We start from the raw sequence: 22358 nt of genomic DNA, 5'->3' as shown, positions 1-22358 counted from the left end.
CATGATGAGTGCATGCATGCATGCATAACTAAACTTGGGGCTTTCTTATGATGAGAAGTGAACCACACAGAAGGCTGCCGTTGTAGCTAGATAGACATGCATACGAATACTTGGCTGGACGTCAGAGGAATCTACTATACACTTGGAACGACCGGTGATTCCCATGCATGTCTTTGTGGCCTTGTTACCGTTGCAGGCGCTTGTACAAATATATGGCCAGCTGATAGTGTTGCCTTATTATCTTAGTATCTCAAGACAAACGTAAGTCAAAGTCATGCGAATAGATCAACTCGAGCTCTTCCCGTTTTGACATTCGTTTTTGATGAAGCCCTTGTTAGTATTCAAACTTTCCTTGCATAGTGATCTTGTTCAGAACGATTGGCAATCGATAATGACGAGGCAGCATGCACTCGCAGCCATGTAAGTGGACAAACATAACTATCTGTATCTAACTATACCATCACTATTACAAACAAATCGCATCTCAACTGATTCTATCTGTAATTCGCCTTGCAAGCGCAAAGTGCTGTTTCCATAGGAGGCCATGCGATACCCACTGCTTACTAGCGATATCGTTTGCACGTGCATCACTATCTAGTTGCTCTAGAGAGTAAACATGGCTTTTTCATTTCCAGTTTGTTGTTGCTTGGTTTCATGCAGTTAGTGTTATAGTGGCACTCTTGCAGAAAATAATTGGAAAATATGATAGACATTCGTGCTGCTGTGTCTCTAAAATATTGCTAATCTTGTATTTCTTGAAACTGACTCGACAGTGTGATTTAGTTAACCGCAAACGTGATGGATTAGAATCTCTAATCTGCGCGAATTATTCAGTTATGCATGTTGTCATTTCGTTCCAATGAGTATAGTTAGGCATCTACGGAAGCCATCCATTACGGGTATCTCTATACACAAATGAGGAAATGAAACGTCCCGTTTGCTCTCTAACCTAGGAGAGTCGACGAGACGTGAAAAATTATAGTAAACTTTGTGTAGGCTTACCTTACGGTAAACTACGTGCATGCTGCTGCGACGTACGTACTACCTAATCGACGATCAAAAATGATTAGACGACCGGTAACTGACACTGTCACATGGCCTTTCGGTCCACTTCTATTTGTACTCATCGCGGTCGACGCCAACAAAAATGTCGGTCTACATCCGCGCTTTGCAGGACTCCCGGAACGTCGAGCGCGCTTCTTCTTGTAGGTAGCTGTGAAACCCACGTTGTTAGAAATCGACGCTCGTAATTCGTGGCCACACACACACCTAGTCCACATCACGCGCATGCACTGCGGTATGCGGTAAGAAGAGCACGTATACTCATTTGGATTGCATCGAACAATGCCTTATCTCGATTGATAAAAGGAATAAAGTTCCAATCAGAATCTCAACAGTTTACACTCTCTCAAACAAGCAATCGCATCCGGTTTACCGTACAGCCGGCACTCAGTCATTTCGAGAAGCCCGTCATTTCGACAGTCATTCACGACCGATTACCACTTGGTTCCACCTCGAAGAAATCTCTATGGTTTCTCTACGTGCATCTGCTCTCCTCTCTACGTCTTCTCGCACAGATAACGAAGTTTCGCTCGCTCAAAGCAACAATAATTCGCTTCACAGCCGAGTGAGTATCGAGTTTCATGATATATAATAATAGCTATAAGTACGGTATACAGTATTATATAGCGCGATGTCGCCTAGCAGTTTGTCTGCTGACATTCCATACACACTGCCACCACTCAATGGCAACACTGCTGTAACTATAGACGCTGTAAAGCTATCATGCGCGTGTCCTTGTATACATACATGTCTTATATACGACCGACCGACGGCCACGTGTAGAGAAATCGTATCTAGCTTACTCTCCGACTTCTAGCTCGGTATCGCCTTGATGAGACGTCTCAATCGTTTGAGCAGATCGCTCACCATCTTCTCCCCGTCCGCGATGCTCGGAGCCGAGTCGAAAAACTTCAGCGCCGACGTCAGTCCGTCGATCTCCGTCAGAACCGGCGGCGGCGATTTCGACGAGTTCTTGTTCTTGTTGTACCCGAGCAGATCCATAACCACTTGTCTCAGCTTGACTGTATCACCGGCAAGATTCACGACGATCTTCTTAAGATTTCGCATGAGCGTGTTCAACTCTCCGAGCTGCTTGGGCGTCTGATCGAGAAGGAAACCGCGATGGTGCGAGTCGTTGACGGCCGTCTTCCAGTCTCCGATGATATTGGATGCGATTGTGACGTATAGCGAACCGTTCTGCTCGACTTTGTTGCCCAGAGTGCGGAGATCTCGCGCCATCGGTTTGAGCAACGTCTGACGCATCTGCTGGACCAACACGCGGGCTCGATCCGAATTCGATCTCATCGTGATATCCAAGTTGAGCGCCGGTTTCGACAGCTCGGCTAACGCTCTCCGGCTAGAAGACCACGTCGCTTCGATTTGCGGCGCTATGCGTTGACAGTCGGTCGACAGCGAACGCATCGCGTTGGCGACGGCGCCGACATATGCGGTGTCGTTGTGTCGATTCAATGACGCTTTCCACACCAACTTGATCGCTTGAGATTTCAACTGGTTATATGCGTGCTGTTGAATCGTATAGTTGAGATGGACGGAACGAAGCCAGGCGGCAGCCGGTGCCGGACGGGCACGTTTGAGTTTGCGAACGATCTGTGAGAGAAGCTTGAACCACGTCTCGTATTCGTCCGTTACAGCTTGGACCGCCTCGACCGACGCATGTCGTCTCAGGCCCTTCCACGCGTGACGGAGCTCTCGCATAAGCTCCGTCGCCGACCGTTCCAACTGTATGGGACTGTTCATCACGCCAATGAACGACATGGCTTCGGTCGCGTGCCTCTTCGCCGTCTCATTGGCTTCTCGCACGTGCCCGAGGATGATGATCAGGGCGTCTGTAAGTTGATCAGGTAAGATGTACTTTGCAGGAAGCACGGTCACTGGCGATTGCACGACGGGCGTTTTCTTCTCTTGCACACCATTTCCGAGATTGAGCAAGTAGCTGATCGAGAACGTCGAACGACGAAACGTCGGCGCCGCGTCGACGGACGACGGACGGCGCACGGCGACGACGACGACAAGCGCGGTCACGAGACGGACGGTCGACTCCACACGCATCTTCACCCAACGGTATCACATCGACGAATGGCCCCGATCAAGCTGTGCCGCCGCTTATAAAATCAATGCAATCATGCGTGGTAATTTACATAATTATGCCGCAGAGACTAGAGCCACGCCTATCAACCGCTTCGCCACGCCTAAACGATAGGAATCCGTGTAATTGATTCAACACGCGTGGCTTGGTCAACTCAACATTTGCATAGGAGAGCTTGCGAGAGCTTCCTCTCCGACTGTGAGACCACAGCCCGTGAAGCCCCAATGCGGCTATTGCGACTATATCAAGTATTGACAGCTTGAGGTTAGCACTCGGGATCGACACCCCCACCGACATCAACACCATGACATCGATTACAAATCCAAGTCCCAATGAGTAAATACTAACCAATGCTGGTTGCATTGTTTATCTAGACACCATCACTCATCAACACATGAAATTATTTATGCAACCAATCTCCATGCATCTATACGACTGCGCATCTGTACCCAGACGACACATCCAACTGCCCACCGTGAAGTGCCAGACGGTTGAACGAAATAACAAACGAGAATGCTACTGATCGCACCCGTTCATTAGCACGGTCACGTTCGCAAACACGAGATATGATTTCGTCAACTGGCAAACGAGCTCTTCGGCTAAACAAGCAAATTCTAATTGATTTCTAACAGCAAATGAATAAATGGCAGCAACCAGAGTGAAACAAACATCACATACTGTCTCCACAATTATGACCAGCCCATTCAGTGTGTATGTACAGTGCCTCATATACAACAAGTTTCCTAGAACATTTTGCTTCTGTATGTGCTTTTCACACAGTGAGGCTAGAGAACATAGAGCATCACACACTGTCGTCCAGTCCATTCAGTGTGTACATAATATTATGTATGTACTGTACAGTGTACCTCTTAGACAACGGCAATTAAGGCTCTTGAAACACCTTGCTTCTGTATGTGCCTTATCATATACACTGAGGCTAGGGAATAGGCTAGAAGCTATGGAATTCTCTAGAACTCTGAAGATAAGAGACAAAGGAAGTCATCACCCATAGCTATGTACAGTACTGTACTATACCTCATATATATACAACAAGGCTAAACAAGGCTCTTACAACACTGCTTCTGCAAGTGTCATTTCATACAGGGAGGCTAGGGAATAGGCTAGAAGCTATGGAATGCCCTTTAAGATAGCAGACAAAAGAATACATCATCTGTAGCTTCACCTGTAGCTACAGTTCTGATGACAATTTGTGCAGCATGTGTGACTGATCTAGTGAGAGCAGGTGCCACTATGTGCGGAGGAAGCGACCGAATCAACATCAGAAATATGGCTATCAGTGATGCCTTCCTTTGTCTGCAATCCTCCACGGAATTCTATGGCTTCAACCCTATTCGCAAGAGTAACTACAGTGTATGATTTATCAAAGAGAAAGACACACAGCACCAAACGTTCTAGTACATAAGCCGTCGTATACAAAAATGCGGCATGCGCTCCGAAACGTGAACTGAAATGAATCAGAGTCGTAGTATATTCAAGAAACCGAGGCGCCTCGACACTTGAGGCCGCCTTCTAAACATGGAAACTATAAGTAAAAGTCAGGTAAGACGCCCAGTGGTACATACACCCGCCACAGTCGTCAACGCTGCGTCAAAAGACAGACAAAAAAGACGTAACCAAAGGGCCAAGAGCATCCATGCATACTACACCACCCGTCAAAAAGTTATTCTACTGAATCCGATTTGCGCCGGCCATCGCCAGTGCGGCCGAGTGTTCTTTCGCTCGCAGTCGTAGCGCGTCGATGCTCTGCACTTGACACTTGCCGTCGCCGACGTTTCCGCCATCCGAAACCGGAACGTCGCTCACGCCCATTTCCGGTTGCTGCTGTTGCGGCAGGAGGTGCGGCGGCGCATCACGGTCCGTCACCGCCCATTGGCCCGGCTGCAGCATAATGTGAGGTGTCATCGGGTTGTGCATCAGCAACGGCTGACGTGGCGACTGCATCTGCATCTGCATCTGCAACTGGCCGGCGTTGCTCGCCATGATCATTCCGTCGTCGCGTCCGCGCTGCGGAAGCTGCGGAATGGAGGTGATTGTGTAGCCGGGGGAGGAGCTCGCGATTCCGGCTCCGCCTGACGAGGCGGCAGCCACGGCGGCGTTGGTCGACGTCTGAACGGCGTGAACGCAGGCGGGTGGAGACATGAAGTTGACGGGCATGGGTTGGCCGAGGGGCTGCATGAGAGGGATCCCTCCAGGTCCGACAGCTGCTGTGTGGTGGGTGATAGCCGAATAGGGCGCTACAAGAAAAATCAATGATTAGAATGCTGGTTTACACGGATACACGCACGCACGCATACACGGACGCCAGTGTATCTTTGAAAACATATAGTAATAATAAAAATAATAATAGTAATAATAAATAATTTTTTTGATCATCAATACCCAGAGATATACTTTTACAATGTGACCAATTAGTACGGCAAACCAGTTGACTACAACATATAGTTTAAAAAACAACACATCATGTTATATTTTTAAATATTGTCCATGTCAATAATAAATCAGTTTACTCAGTGAGTCGAACCTATAATAAATAACGATAAATAATAGTAAATAGTATTCTACTACTAGACTATTGCATGCCATCGAACATCGAAATCATTGAAGTCACTGAATCTCACTATTATAGGACAGTCACTATCAGTCCCAATAGAAAGTATCCACACCTTTCAACTTCAAAATCTCAGGCTATCCCATGCCAGTAAAATCAAAATCATTGAGGCCACCACCTCTCACAAATACATGACAGTAAGCAGACCCAATAGTAACAATGACATACCATATGAATACTAAAATGACATACCACATGTCATACTTACTATTGGGACTGATTACTATCATACATATGTAAGAGGTTGGTGGCATCAGTGATTAGGATTTCGAGTGGCATGCAGCATAGCATGCAAAGCGTACCAGACTTAGAAAGTGAAAGATGCGGGTAATATTCAACATCGTAATCATCAAGGCCACCAACTCTCACAAATGGATGACAGTCGGCAGTCAGTCTCAAGACAAAGTATCTACTGGTAGTCTCAATTGCTCATTACACTATCACTAATCACTAAGTTACTACTACAAATTGGCATCTACACTGGAACTGGCCTAATGAATGGGTGGTAACCGCATCACACTCGATCACATCTCTAGCACATCGTGACGAATACAATGTGAATACCAGAGTAGCCACACACACACACACGCACACACACACACACACACACACACACACACACACACACACACCGAATCACGAGAACCACCACACCAAATAAGGAGAAAATATTCAGTCTGTACACGAGGACACCATACCATCCAAATGTATATGTATACCAATTACCAACCGACCTAATCAATGGCTGGCTGCTTTGTCATCTAAAGTCTAATGAATGAAGCCAAATGCTAACTCAACTCATCCAACAACCATTACACCTCATCACTATAGGAATTCCTTTGCACAACGGTACGAAACCGTTTTTGGTTACAACAGGAAAAGAAGCACAAGATCACTCAGAAGCCGGACCAAATCATAATGACATAACTCACTATGTCTCTCACGATATCAAAAATGAGAAAAACGTACATCAACAAATGAATCCAAACAAACACCCAGGAATATCACGCACTCAACACAAACACAATCTGATGAAATCTCACACCAGATGTCTTCTCACAACAAAAAACTCGGCGCACCTGGTATAACCACACAAGATGAGCCACTCACATCTTAATCGTCGTTTTGCATAACGACATGCACATTGACAACGTCCACATTTACTTGGATAACGACACACAAGCTGATCAAATAAAAACAATACCATCTTTAGAAATCACACTCACAAATCAAGCTTCGTTAACTCGGACATTAAATACACTTCAGAGTGAAAAAATGTGCAGTCAATAAGGACCCTACTATACACATTAACCTTCTGACCAGATTGTGAACCCAAAGAAGGCAATAACGAGAGCAAGTGATAACTATGTCATCGACTGGCAAATCTGATTAGGTGGCAATCAAACAAGTACCAGGGAATGCGATGATACTAATAAAGAGAAAAAGGTTAGACATTCGGGTTGTTAAGAAAACAAACTGTCGGATGCGATTATAGACATTTGTGTGCTAAGTTTGTTATAAGAGTTGGTACTCACTGCCATCGAGTTTGGCGTTCTGATAACATAATGCACAGATGTCTATGCATCCTGCTGTACTTGCCGTCTCAGTGACCCGCTTTTAGTGAGAGGCAAACAGACAAATGGATGGACAAACAGACAAACGGATGGACAAACAGACAAACGGATGGAGAAACAGACAAACGGATGGAGAAACAGACAAATGGATGGACAAACAGCCAGATGGAGGGACAAACAAACACCGACAAACAGAGAAAAATATAGACAAATGAATAAAAAAACAGACAGACAGATGAATGGACAAACAGACACACAGAGACAAACAGACAGACAAACAAACAGACAGACAAACAAACGGATGGACAAACAAACAGACAGACAGACGGACAAAAAACAGACAGACGGATGGACAAAACCAATAGACAGACAGACAGACTAACAGACAGACAGTTAATACATATATAGCATCTCACATACTGAGATGATTACTCTACACCCTTTGGTCTCCAATCTCTACCCACAATCAGTTGTCTCAACACGACCTTCTCGTTCACAATATATTTCTCAATTTCTCTGAGCGAGAAACTGCCAATCCAAGAAAATAATACTACAACAACCCATCGCCACTGTCCACAAAACTCAACATCTAATTATTATCATCTATTAAAATTTTTTTTATCTGTCTCGACATGGTTCGTTCCACATAAATTCGAGTCAAGTCTGAGACGTACGAAGCCGAGCAGTACTGTCTCTAGCTAGAGATCCCAACCTGATACACAGTTACACGTTCGCTAAATCTCTTATGTAAACACTAAATCAAATAAGTTTGTACACAACAAACTTGCAAGCCCTAAAAAGTGCATTCAAACATAGTAACCACAATCGCTCCTAAGACATCAACTAGTTTGTTAAGTTAAAGACATAGTTCTTGGAATACTGTTTGTCCTAATGAATTATTACTAAATTAATAAATTAATTATGCAATAATTATTATTAAATTAATAAGTTCTTGGAACGTGTTTGTACTAAATATATCAACTCAGTGATCACAACAGATTCTACTAAAGAAGCCTGTGATATACATAAATCTTTTTAGTAGATCGACTTAGCTCAGCAATTCATAATAGAATAAAACTGCAATACAAGTTGTCATTAGGACTGTTGGACTCCGACTAGCTAACTTTTGGTGCGTGGTGTGTGTGTGTGTGTGTGTGTGTGTGTGTGTGTGTGTGCGCGCGTGTGTGTGTGTGTGTGTGTTTTCAATAGCTACAAAAACTGTCTATCAAGCTGTCATTCTACACACTATGTCATACGACACAGAGACATACATTGGCAGCCAAGTCTAACGATATCAGACACGTAGATTCATTTCATAATTGAAGTATCCAGACTATTCTCAGTGTCACTAGACACCGACAGTGGCAGAACCATATTACATTAAGACAGCTATCATCAAAGTTTGGCATGAGCGAATGAATTTCTGATGTTTTAATGTCTCATCGGTTATGTTGGCGAGGGCATGTTGTCCGTATGGGCTCCACTCCTGCTCATAAGCAAATTCTTTTTGGAGAGATACCCTCTAAAAGGCCATGCCAACTTGGGCGCTAAAATGTGGTGGAAGGATGCAGTGTCAAAATGACTTGAAAAACATGAATATGTTCAAGGCACATTGGTACACCCTGAGGCCTTGCTCAAGATAGAGCAAAGTGGAAGACTCTGGTCAACGATTGTCGGCCAACTACAAACATAGCAAATCTACAAACTCGACAGCTTACTGCTCTAACTGCTAGCCAAAAGAAACAATCTACAGATGCCTGTGTGGGAGATCTTTCCGTAAACAGGGAGATCAAACACGACATCCTCGTTTCTGTTCAGCGACAGACAACACAGTGACAGCCACTTATTACCTTTTATATGGTTTTGCTCCTTCGAGGACACCGTTATCATTGATGCTTTAATGGACAGCTCTCAAGGTCAAGGCCTCAAGATGTGTGTGTGTGTGTGTGTGTGTGTGTGTGTGTGTGTGTGTGTGTGTGTGTGTGTGTGTGTGTGTGTGTGTGTGTTTGTGCGCACCATCCAAATGAATAATATCTACAGTTGCATATGCACACCATTCAACAGTTGCATATAAACAACAGTATATAGCTCGGATGTACGGCTGGCATTGCCGCGAGAATTGTCGTAGCCATCAATTGCTGAAGGTACAAGAGAAGAGGAGGTCGTCATCTTTTCAGACTGTGCCATTGTGGCTTTTGCCACTCTGGCTGTCTGCGTCAGTCCTGATGATGCAACCCCATTTGAGGAATGAATGCTTTTTCATTGGCTTTATTGTTGTCTGGGCAACTGTCAATTCGTCGTATTCCTATTGTCCGTATTTTGTCTGTCCGTTGGAGTATACAGGTCAACGGGAACACAAAGTTTGCCGCATCATTACCCTACTTCCAACGCTCTGCATGTTCCTGTTTACATTTGTATTGTTTCGATGGCTTTGGCTGTTTGTGACGACTCTACTTATTACTTGCTGCCTCATTTGTCATCGAGCGGGACAGTTGGTGGAGTTCCTGAAGCTTGCCTCATCTTCAACACGTACCCAGGGCTTCTCATGTTTCTTTGCTTGATTCTTCTGATTTCTCTTTCTTGGATTCTTTTTCTTTTACCTCTGGTCATTGCAGTTGTATGGAATATTGTGTGTTGCCGCACTTTCACCCCTTCTTCAGCGCTCTTCAATTTTTCATCTTCTGTATTGTTCATGTTCAACCTTTCTTCTTTCCTTTTGATGTGGAGACTTCTTTCTGTCTTTGTGAGAAATGGTGCCATTGGGCAAGATCACAAAGTTTGTCGCACAATCACCCTTCTTTCCGTGCTCTTCAGGCCTCTTTGTTTACCTGCTGTACTATTCTATAACTCTTATCTGCTATATAGTGCTTTTAGTGTCTTCTTTTTGTCTTGTACGCAAACAGTACATTTGCTAGTATTTTAGATGTAGAGCAGCTTAGCTGCTCTCTAAGCTGCTCTAACAATACAAGAGATATAATATATATATATATCTATATATATGTGTGTGTGTGTGTGTGTGTGTGTGTGTGTGTGTGTGTGTGTGTGTGTGTGTGTGTGTGTATACATGTATATATCAATACAACTGACACACACACACACACACACACACACACACACACACACACACACACACACACACACACACACACACCTACCTTACCCCAATCCCTCTTTTAGCACACAACTACAAACGAATAAACACTACTAATGCCCAAATTCTGCTGTCACCAGTATCAAGTGCAGAGTACAAAATAACAGTCAGACATTTTCTGACTGAAATGAGCTTTTGTCCGATCGCCTAAAAACAGACATTATGTCCAACTAACACTGGAATGTGAGACTTAAATCTTTCTGTGACAAATACCGTTCACAGTGTAGCATGGGCAATTGGAAGTCATTCCATGTAACACGTAAACACAGCAATTTCTGCTGATAAACATTTGCGTGTGGCTTTCTGTACACGATTCTATGATGTTGCTACTAACCAGACTGCATGCTGTCAGACACGTGACCACACGCCTCCCTTCATTGTGCATGTGGCGGTGCTTTGTCTCATCAGGATTTCTTCAAAAACGCAAGTTCCGCTGTGCATTCACAGTATCACTGCACATGAAATCAGAACACTTCCATATAGAAGAGCCCAAACCACACTACATAAGAGACTAACTAGCGTACGTTAGCAGCGGTATTGTACACTGCAAACCAGAACACGCTACGTAAGTCTACTATGTACTCTATATTCGTGTTGATTCGAACACTAAATTCACTACCGCATGTTCTGGAGACACAACCTTCACATCATTCACAACCGCAGAACATCACATTTCTGGGCGTGCATTCGATTGAGTTCTTGACATAAGTGTATGTCGGATTGTACGACTGTTATGTCTCGTGTCCAGCGAAAACTCAAACACATCATGTCCGGCAATGTCTGAAACCTTAGTGCACACTCTGCTAGTGGACATTTGCCGACATACTGTACAACTAAATAAAAAAAATTGCTAAACTTCATAGACCCAAGTAATCGCAACAAATCAAATAAAAATTATTGGCACCACCAATCCCACTAGAAATAACCCATGTGGTAACTTCATATCAGAAATCTCATAAGACGATGACTCATAGGACACCCAACTGATGTCTACTACGTCTAATAGTAAACACAGTTAATGTACAATAGTAGACACAGTTAATGTACTCAACAAACAGTGGGACCACAACGAAATAATGATGAAACCTCTCTTCACTAGTATTGCAACCTCTCGAATGCTAAGCAACAAACAAATCACTAAACAATCTAGAGTGAGTAAAATCAACATAAAAGGTATCCCTTTCAGCTATGCAAACACAAGTGAAATCAGGGAAGTCACTACAGAGCATGAGTGCAGCTGTGCTTTGCCTTGCCTTGCCTTGCAGTTTCAAACTTTCCATGCTATGAGAGTGGGCAGCCACGGTCTAACTGTACTTGCGCATTTCGTTACACCATGAGGTTACATTTCTGTGATGAAACGTCGATGAGCTCTCCTCTCTCAAGTAGTTTCGATGAATTGCAATGTACTGACTCATTGACTGCACACTCGAGTGAGGTAGTTACCTCACAAAAGAAAGGCAAGTACAAAGCAGATTGGATGACTCAGTATCTTTTGTTGCTTGCTGTTCTTGACGAGGATGAACCTGAGAGTTCGGGGTTTGATGTGCACATTATGTTGGTGCTACCAGACAAACAGGCATGTTCATACTGATATAGTACTCAGTCAAGGAAAGAGTGCACTATTCTTAGACTGATGTTATCAAACAACAGTTGGTCAGATATGCACAAGACAGGCAGTTGCTTGTGAAATAGCAAAAGTAAGGGCTGAAAATAATAACGGATATCAGGAAGACGAACACAACACGCCTTTACTAGTTTAGCGACAGCAATTGATTGGTGCACTCGAAATAACATACACTATGGCCAAGAAGAAATCTAACTTCCCTTTACAGCCCCGCATTGAAACCACATCTGTCTTTGTACTGTACTATAACTCTTTGTAGTCGGGCCTGACCATCATTCAACACACACCAACCATCACTCAGCATGTTCCGAACACCACTATGTATTTTAGCTAGTGTTTTATTTGCTCCAAGCTAATGAGAATTGGAAGGTGAGCAGTTTTTTGAATGGTGACCACTACTGTTCACGAGCCGCAGACCCGCCCTGCTATAATACAATCTGTCACTCAAGGCACTAAGGTGGTGTGGGATCCAACACAGCAGTCTGCATGTCAGTGATAAAGAAGCCCTGTGACAGAGCAAGTCTAGGTCATCTTCTGGGATTCTGGCTAAACAAGAGCAAGGGTTGTTTGAAACCTGCAGCTGGTACATGGATGGCAGTGGCAGATGTTTAACCATGCCATAGTATGATAAATGTGAGACTGGGCAACATAGTTTCCCCACTGTTAACAAAAGTTGCAGCTTTCTTAGTCTGCTCTTTCAGATAACGGACCATCAACAGTGTGATACATTCTGTTTGTCACTTTCTTGTCTGTTGTGTCACAATGCTTGATTGTCGGAGCGTTTGCTCTACTTCTTTCCCAGACATCGTCATGGTGTCCCATCAAGACGTCTTTACCAAAATATTTCTTCGAGAAATGTCATCGATTGGAGCCAGATGCAGCTCTCAGCATCAGCAAAAGCATTGGGAGTAGAGGGTAACAAGTCGTGGCGGATCATGTAAGCCATGCCCTAAAATATACCCAATCATCACTCCACAACTTCTTGGCAAAACACTGTTGCAAGCTCCAGCAATCTCTACCACATCACAAGCTAGTGGATGTCAGTACAACTAGTAATGGAAGCTGTGTTTACACCATCGCTTCTACAGCTATGAGCCTTCAAAGTCCTGAACACCGCGTACACTAGGAGGGGTAACTGTCACGAAGAACTACGAATATAGACGTTATATTCTTTCTAGCTGTGCTACCTGTAAAATGTATTTAAAATCCTACATAGCGACTGTCGTTTCGCATGACCGCAAAGTCCATAAATAGTCTGTAGTCATTGAAGTAGAGTCATCGTATACGGGACATAAATTGCTCATGGCCACATAATGTTCGATTCCCGTATAAATATCGTAAAACCAAGAAAGCAATCGATTTTGGGTCAGCAGGTGCAGACAGGTGAGTTCTGTTGTTTATTTCTGACAGGTCCTAACAATCGCACACATGAATTACACTGTTCTGGTAATAAAACTCTCTCAAGGAAGTTTCGCGCATACGATTGCCTGTTCGTCCATTGTCTTTGGTTGCCAAGTACAACATAAAAGAATTAATGTTCGTGATTGGGTCACACAAAGGAGGCATGGCACATTCCTGCAGCGTGACAGACATAGCCAGCCAGCCAGCCAGCCACGTAGTCCCCAGACCGGCTACTCGCCAAGTCTCAGGACTTTTACAAAGTTCCTTTTCTTATAGGCTCATAGCTGAACAAGCAGCAGGGTTCCCGCTACAGCATCCAGTAGGAGCACGCCTCGCTCAGAAACGGTAGATCGGAGTCCAAAGTTTGACAGCTAGGGAATGTATGAGAATTCCATACTACAGTACTGAAAAACAATACGATATTACTTAGTAAAGGTGACATTAGCCACAAATCCAGGCTCTTTCAAAGAACCCGGGATAATAGCCTAGCTCCGTACGTACTTGTGGTAGTTGTAGTCCCGAATGCTTCCCATAGACACAGAAAGCACACCTCTTGTGACAATGTCCGAGAAGTGTAGCACCTAGAATCTACTCTACACTAGTCATGGCTTCTTGCAAATCAACAACATTGGTCCGTGCATGTCAATTAACGCCTGACTAGACAGACTTTCTGTAGTTTCATCCATGAAACTTGCACATGCGCAACCTATGAACATCGCTAAGAAGGGCTGAGTGGCGGCCAAAGTTGATTTCCTTGCCAGGGCACTGGTAGGTATGTTACACGCAATAGCTACAACGTAAATATAACTCACTTAAGATCGGCTCAAGTGCACATGGCCAACTTAGACATGGAGCTGCCCATCCCACCAAGCTCCCAAATATCTCTAGTGAGAACCCTGAAGCAGAGTCTTCTAGTATAGATCGACGTCAACACAACACCTCAACCAATGTCTACCAAGTCATGTAAACATCAGTAAGACAAACAAGTTCCAGATACAATCAATACACTTTCAAGCAACTGCCAATACCTCCAACCATCAATAAAGTCATCTCTTATTTCACACGAGCAATTATCACCTTCAACATCAACAAGGATCTCCATCATCACCACCACCACTTACTGCTATCATCATCCTCATCACAAATATAGGCAAATTGGCCATACTCCTACATACTAAATTGCTGTAACTTCTCATAACACAAATTTGGCCAACAGTCTGCTGATTAGAAATTTCCTTGAGGGCACAGACTGCCCACCAACCGATTAGACAAAATTGATGTAAAATATATACAAGGCAAGTATTCTGCATATCTAGTTTTGCTGGATGGGAACATAATGATTTAGGTTTCTAAAGCTACGTACAAATTCATACGCTACGTGTACTTATACAATTTCATACATAATTCACTTAAATCTATATACATTGGGCACACACTGCACCTCTGGCAAAGTGGCTGGCACATTTGATTACATGAAAAGGAGACAAACTGGAGGTAAAGATAAACAATTTTAAAGAAAACCCACATAGTCAATACCATAAATCTGCCCTCTCCTAATTGTGGATCCAGTTACAAGCCAGTGTCAAGAAACGACTCAATGACAGACATGATAGAGTGACCATTCCAGTATTCCAGCTAGGACTCAAATTGGGCAGGGTAAGGTTTACCAAGGAGAGCACTTTGTATTGAAGGTATGCGGACTTTACCGAGTCATGCACATTGTATTTGCCAGCTTGTATGAAATTGAGTTTGTATTGTAATCAACGTTGGCATTGGGATCAAACCTACCTCACAAGCAGGCAGAATCTGTACTACCCTACTATTGGAACAACTTTAATTAAATTAACTTAATAGCCTTTCCTCAAATACTCATGCCCTACATTACACCAAGTCAGTTGGTGTTTAGTTGATGGATCTCTGAAGTCTTGACACAATTTACAAACATCACAGTTCTGTGTCTATGTTCATCCTCTTTCCTGCTAGTAAACAGCCCAAGATCTTGCAGTCTTCCATTCCTCACTAAAGCCATATTAGTGGCCACAGGTGATGGTTTCTTCCAGCTGTTTCTCCAATGTCTTGCTAAGCTTGCCTTGAGCGTGTCTCTCCTCATCACAGTTAGAATCTGAATTACACGTGCCAGTCTGTGGTGCGGTTGTTTTATGGAGAGATGGATAATAGAGTCTGGCAAATTTGTGCATAAACACAAATAAATCCTGACTATGCGAGTAGTGATTCGGTGCTCTTCTCGGCCTTGCTGACTCCTGCTGTTTTCTTTTACTCGACAGCAATGGTATGAATTCTGAACGCATGCATAGGAGTAGCTTTGTTTGTGCTAGTCACATGTCTCATTTACACCACAAATATTCAAGCAATAATGAGCCCTGGCCCAACAGGCAAGACTCACTTTCAAATGCCGCCTCTTATGATATAGCTCTGCCCATTATTAACTAGCACGCATGCAGTTAATCATGGCAGAAGATCCTGAGCTATTTCTTCAAACACCCTTGCCTTCCTTGTTATGCCATTGAGCTGGTTTTCCACGCTCTCATCTCCCTATATCCCAATGAGTGCCGACACCTCTAAGTCAGTCCACAGCACGCTTCTGTGTCCTGCCATTGTTTACAATCTACATGATTGACTCACACTTCAGACCTTGCACATCTAGTTGAGATAGCAATGGTGGCTATGAAGGTGTGATTACAAACAGGGTGATGTCGTAGTCGTTAAGCAAGAGACACAATTTAGCAGGCCACAGGTTTAGACCTCAAATCTCCAGGACAACCACAACGTAATGTGAGACAGTCTTGTACCACATAACTGACTGGCTCACTGCATAGATATATTTGGGCAAGTCGCTGGAGGAGCACGGGGAAGGCAGCAAGTCGTGTCCCGCTCAAATCACTTAGCTGGAACACTGCATGATTCATAGACCAAACTACATCAAGACATCAGATTTACCGTTTGCTCCAACCATACAACAACAAATCGACTGTTTTGTCTTCAGCCATCCATACTCACATACTCATTTTATTTCATAAATTATTAACCAAGCTTGAAATAAACCAATGTTTACCCTGACCCTCCATGCACCCCACAACTCCTACTACACATACAACATGTAATACCTTGCATCATCATCTGGCCGTTTGGACCCAAAAATGCATGTTGCAATGCACTTCCCGGCTGCGGCGGGCAAGGCTGATATGTCCCGTCGTTAGCCCAAATCGGACCGACTCCCGGTGTCATACGAAAGTTTCCACCCATCGAACCAATCGGATGCGGCATGGGACGCGGTGCAATCATCGGTGACGAATGTGCCGGTACAGCGATATTTGCCACATTGGGAGGCGGTCCAATAGGCATTGATGAAGGGATGGTGATCGATGATGGAATGGCGGAAGCATTGCCTCCCATTGGAACCATAGTTGGAGCTTTTTCTCGTTTTCGCCACTTGGCACGACGATTTTGAAACCAGACCTACAACACGACAACACACATCAATACATATAATCAACCCACACTGACACCACACACACACACACACACACACACACACACACACACACACACACACACACACACAGACATGTGCACAAACACACACAGGCATGTGCACAAACACAGACAGACAGACACAGACAGACACAGACAGTCATTCAAATATTTGGAATTATGCAATAGCCAGCTAAAGGTAAGCGACATCGTTCTGTACATACATTCTAGTAGAAGGAAATTAGCTTGAACGATAAGTCTTAGACAGAGTGGAATATAAGGATCAATCATGCCCTTATTGTCCGAACAACTTGTGTTCATGACCGACCACACCTTTACTCTGATTGGACATACTAAAATAACATACTTTTACATGACTGGGCATCATATAACTAGATCTTGCATGCTGCATCCGTCAGTTTCTGGACTTTTGGGTCGCTTATTGGTTCCTTACCATCGAATCCACGCAGTAAATCAAATTTAGTTTGCTCATCTTTTCGCCAGTTCATGTCATTACTTTAACCCGTCGTCACCATGACCAATAACAATGCAACAAAACAACAGCAAAGGAGCCAAATTTTATGTTTATCTTTAGCATACAGTAGTGAACATGATACAGCAAACAAAGAAATTGAACTAAACGTTGATGTCAACCATTACAAGAAATTTAGTGAAATCAAACAGTGAATGCCCAAAATTCAAAATGCCAGGTCAACGTCTTGCTAGAGCATGACGTCTGACCAAAAATGAGCCTTACATCCCACTCTTAATGATATATCTCTAATTGTCTGCCTGTACATAACATCATAACCCAGGAGGTACAAAGTTAGCGCAGTACTACCTGGACGGTCTTACTATTCAGCCAATAAGCACCTTCTAAGACCCGCATTTGAACCATGGTGAGTGCAACATCCAGATATACACACACTGATGGTTCTGAGAGGTTGTGACTCTTTCTATCATAAACTCTCGTGCTTTTCCCAGTGGTGGGATCAACGCTTACGCATTTGCCTGGCGCAAATTAGCCCAAGTGGGGGTAGATGCGGCATTCAACGGATTCGTTCAACCATGCCTACCTGATGGACTAACGTTGCCACAGGTCCTGACACTTCATTCCATATCAGCGTCATGTACCGTAGCTGACTGCTTTGCAAGTACGACGTGTGTACAATAGTCACTTTCATAATCCTCCTATGGGGTTAGAATAAGGTGTACTCAGAGTAAGGTTTATTACCAGTCAAACCGTTTTGACTGCCTTGAGGTCTGGGTCTAGCTAAAGACCAAATTTGCATCTATAATACAACTTGTCTTGTCTTGTCTCACACAGAAAATAAAGAAAAAAAGGACTGGAACCAGGGAAGACAGAACATTCTAGACCACTCACAGGGTAACCATGTGAAGTCCACATGTAAACATCACTTAGCAAAGCAGCTCTTATCAGCCATTGTCTAGAGTATAGTTCTGTAGGTATAGCTGCACAGAAACAAAGCAAACAAAGTCTAGAGCAAACAAAGTCTAGAGAAGACCAAATTCGCCTATGGCTGTGCCTTTAACGCAAGCTAGCCTTCTACCTCCTCTGGTTACATGTTTATAAATGTTGCATGCTTGCAGTGACAAAGAAATGCATATAAAATCCAAATTACATAGCATCAAGATGGGAGCAACACAATGCATTGGTAACTCGCTTTCCTGGCAAATGGATTTGCTGTCATCATACAAGAATTTGAAGGAAAAAATTTTTCGATGGAAAGTCCAATTTAAAAGTACCAATGCTGCTCGTCGTTGTGTGGTCTACAAAACCCGTTCTCCCATCCCTACAAGTTTGTCTGCAAGAGTACATTCATTTTGGTTCCATAGAGACTCGTAGTCTCGAACAGAAACTGTTAGGGACAAGAATAATCAATATTATCATAAATAATTACAAAGCAATGCATAAGTCTATCTCACATCCTGTTTAGATATGGCAAGTCCTCACAGTGCACACGAGCCATGGTTACTATGCTACAAGCATTAGGCGAGGGGAAAAACTTTACCCACAGTATTTTTGTCTGCCAGCCAATCATATCATTACCTATTTGCAATAACTCCAGAAGTTTCTGGACAAAACTGCTAACATGTTTACCATGTCTGGTTTCAGTCAGTTACATCTAGGAGTGAAAACATTCTCTGTTGTATTGGACAGTAGCTTTGAAGCCACACTAGTGGCATAAATGGCTACATATTTTAACTAGTTTCAACAGCATTGGAAAACTCTGTTCTTGTGCCTTCCACCAGACACATTGCTCTTGCAAGCAACTTTTCTTGCAAAACAAGTGCCACACACACACACACACACACACACACACACACACACACACACACACACACACACACAAAGCTACTCAAGCAGAAATTAAACTTGTAAATGTATCCGGATAAGCGGTCATACTTCCTTGTCAGACTAATACTCAATGGCTCATTCTCATGCATTACATACTTATTCACAGTCAGAAGCTACCAAACTGTACAAGCTTCCTAAAACCTAATTCATCATGATACACCACAACTACATTTTAATTAGCTAGTAGGATGATAACTAACTTGAGTGACATACGGTAACTAAATACTTTGAGATAAGAGATTTAATACGAGAAAGTTCTTCACACTTTTGTGACCAAAAATAGCATCTTGGTGGCATAGAAAGCATGCATATCATAACCATGTATAAGCCCTGCATGTCCTTAAACCAAACTAAACACAAAGCAAAGTGCCGCGGAATCCATATTTCATGCTCATGCTCAACCGGTGACTCTGTCTGATTGATTCCAGACTGGGAAACTAGCCAGACACTATGACACTATTAGAAACTGTAAGGCATCTCGTCTGTTGCCACTGTTCTTCCCTTCACTTTAGTTAAGTACCCAATTGCCCAGAATGAGCAAACCACATCCAATTTCCTTGTGTCAAGCACTAGACTAGGCAATCAAGTTTAATAGCATAACGAACCTGCACTCTGGCTTCAGTGAGTCCAATTTTATTCGCTAACTCTTCCCGTGTAAAAACGTCAGGATAGTGAGTCTTCTGGAATACGCTTTCCATTTCTTCCAGTTGTTGAGCGGTAAACGTCGTCCGATTCCGTCTCTGTTTTCTCTTCCCCATCTGTAAGGCACAAACATTATAGTTAAATGATTGACTGCCGCTATAAGCCTTCAGGTCACAGTCTGAGGTCAGACTGCTGTAGACTGCTGTACACGGATGACCGTTGACGGATGACATCTCACCTGTAAGTATTGATCCTGTTGGGCTGCAGCTGAAGGATCAACTGGACTTCCTATTGCTAAACCTGTTGGTGTCTCGCCGTCGCCTGACTCGTCCAGTTGTGATTCAGTCATCAATTCAGGCATCGATTCCTGTCTTGACTGATCGGTCAGTCCACCCGTAGGTCCCATACATTCGACTCCCTGTTCTGAACACTGTTGTTGTTGAAGTTTATCCGGCAACGTCGATATAAGAGAACTGTGAACAGACTGAGAAACGGCGACCTCGTCTTCTCCCTCGTGAGACATGTACGGACTTTCCGACATCACAGTCGTCAGGCCCACAGTTCCACTCAAACGTTCAACAGAACAGTGTTTCTGAATCGGATGATTAGCAACAAAAGCCTCAATAACACGAGTTGAATTTTCTGAGATGCTAGTCGCTCTATCAGGAGATGACTGGTAACCTTGCATAACCAAACTATGAGTCCCGAGTGGTGCAGTGATGATGACTCCTCCTTCGTAGTTTCCAGCCTGAGGTACCAACGGTGGAGGCATCTGTGAGTGTTTCGATACGGTTCCATTCATATACGATGATGCCAACTCTTGAGCAGAACCTACAAGAAGAAGGCAAATACACTCACTACACACAAAATCAAATCCAGCCCAATTAGTCACTTTGTTACATAACACATCTCACCAGGGAGATGCATTCTGACACCTCCGCGTATCATAATTCTTCTTCTATTGACAGAATTACCAAATGTCTTCACTGCACGCGTCAGATCAACTGTTTGCATACACGCATGCACACGCGTCTATTTGTTAATATCATTAGTGATATAAGGCATCACCCTAATTGAGTGAGCAACACCATACAAGGAAATCCTTACTTCTACACACTTCTAGTCAAGCATCCAAACAGAAAGAGGAAGTGACTTCAACTGCAGATACCCGATAAACACGCCACTTGGCACGCAAGCAAAACGCACGGCTTCCTTCCTTCGACATCCTCAGAAATCTGCGGTCTCCGCCCACGCGCCATCAACACACACGCAATAATTATTGTAGGAGTCGTCAGACACCGTGCAGTAACAAATACAGCGCATTCTATGCGGAAAACGACGAACAGATGGACGCCGAGCACACAAAACAACACATACGCAGCATTCCGTGAATAACAGAACACAAACGCATCACCCAACATCTCATTGCCACATGGTACATTTCATCGCTACTTGTTGTTATCCTCATATGGAAACAAGATGTAACCCAACCGGAAACGTGCGCTCACAACGCTCTCTGCCTTCTTTCTCTTCACAAAGCTCGACTTCTCTCTCCGACACGAGATGCAAAAGCCGCCCGCGACACCAAACAAGAAGCACGAAACAATGGACACTGCGAAGACACGTGAGACACTTGACGGAAGAGGCCGCGTCGTTAGTCGACGAATCACGCCATTCACGCTTCTCACGAAACGAAACGCACAAATCGACACGATTTCGACCCGCCGCAAGCCGCAACGCGACCGACAACGAGCGGAAAGGGCGACGAGAAACATCAACACAACGCGTTCGCTCCGTCTGCGCGCCGCCGGCCGTTGCACCGACGAGAATCCAAGCGTAAACGAGTTGCAGAGGCATCGGCTCGAGCAGCAGCGTGCAGTAAAGGACGGGGGAGCCCGGGGTGTGTCTGGCTGGAAAATCTAATTACGCTGTTACACGGGCAAACGCGTCCTTTGGCCTATTGTTGCTACTCTGTTCCAAATCTCATTAGGTTCGAGCGTAGGATCAGTTATCGTACCTTGTGCGGGAAGGTCGGACGGCGGTGAGGCGTGACGAATGAGCACAGCTTCGTTGTTTCGAGCCGCGTGATCCTCGTTGGTTCTCGTGTACGTCTGCAGGCCGGAGACAATAGGATGCTCCATCGAGGAGACGCGGTTTTCGCTCGACGTCGAGCGTCGTTCTACTGGTGGAGAGTGAGAGATGGTCGCAGAGGACACACAGAGATTCGTCGAGCGAAGACCAATCAGTGCAGGAAGCAGTCATTTGAGCGGCCAATCAGGGTCGTGTGGTGTGGTCA

At 44.1% G+C, this 22358-nt stretch overlaps 3 protein-coding genes across 3 annotated transcripts; all 3 read right to left on the bottom strand.

Moving 5' to 3' along the window:
* Positions 1–1628: 1628 nt before the first annotated feature.
* LOC134188787 (uncharacterized) lies at positions 1629–3146 on the bottom strand. The gene has a single exon (XM_062656986.1). It carries the CDS (start codon positions 3130–3132, stop codon positions 1876–1878), a length of 1257 nt encoding a protein of 418 aa, XP_062512970.1. The 5' UTR covers positions 3133–3146; the 3' UTR covers positions 1629–1875.
* Positions 3147–4643: 1497 nt separating this feature from the next.
* Positions 4644–6380, bottom strand: LOC134188789 (uncharacterized). The gene has a single exon (XM_062656987.1). It carries the CDS (start codon positions 5363–5365, stop codon positions 4856–4858), a length of 510 nt encoding a protein of 169 aa, XP_062512971.1. The 5' UTR covers positions 5366–6380; the 3' UTR covers positions 4644–4855.
* A 9721-nt stretch (positions 6381–16101) lies between these two features.
* Positions 16102–22358, bottom strand: LOC134188520 (homeobox protein ARX-like). Its single transcript, XM_062656682.1, has 5 exons — positions 22080–22358; positions 20301–20893; positions 20026–20178; positions 16674–17025; positions 16102–16157 (listed from the first exon to the last, which is right to left on the bottom strand). Exons 1-5 carry the CDS (start codon positions 22201–22203, stop codon positions 16102–16104), a joined length of 1278 nt encoding a protein of 425 aa, XP_062512666.1. The 5' UTR covers positions 22204–22358.

Source organism: Corticium candelabrum, chromosome 13 (genome assembly GCF_963422355.1).
Source record: "Corticium candelabrum chromosome 13, ooCorCand1.1, whole genome shotgun sequence".
NCBI classification, from domain to species: domain Eukaryota; kingdom Metazoa; phylum Porifera; class Homoscleromorpha; order Homosclerophorida; family Plakinidae; genus Corticium; species Corticium candelabrum.
Note: the sequence above shows the minus strand (reverse complement) of the source record. Positions and strands in the feature narration are given on the sequence as shown.

Coding starts and splice junctions, on each gene's coding strand:
- LOC134188787 (XM_062656986.1), bottom strand. CDS start 3,132: ATGCGTGTGGAGTCGACCGTCCGTCTCGTGACCGCGCTTGTCGTCGTC.
- LOC134188789 (XM_062656987.1), bottom strand. CDS start 5,365: ATGCAGCCCCTCGGCCAACCCATGCCCGTCAACTTCATGTCTCCACCC.
- LOC134188520 (XM_062656682.1), bottom strand. CDS start 22,203: ATGGAGCATCCTATTGTCTCCGGCCTGCAGACGTACACGAGAACCAAC. Junction 20,894..22,079: donor GTCCGACCTTCCCGCACAAG/GTACGATAACTG, acceptor TTCTTCTTGTAG/GTTCTGCTCAAGAGTTGGCA. Junction 16,158..16,673: donor CGGCCAGATGATGATGCAAG/GTATTACATGTT, acceptor AAACAATGGCAG/GACACAGAAGCGTGCTGTGG.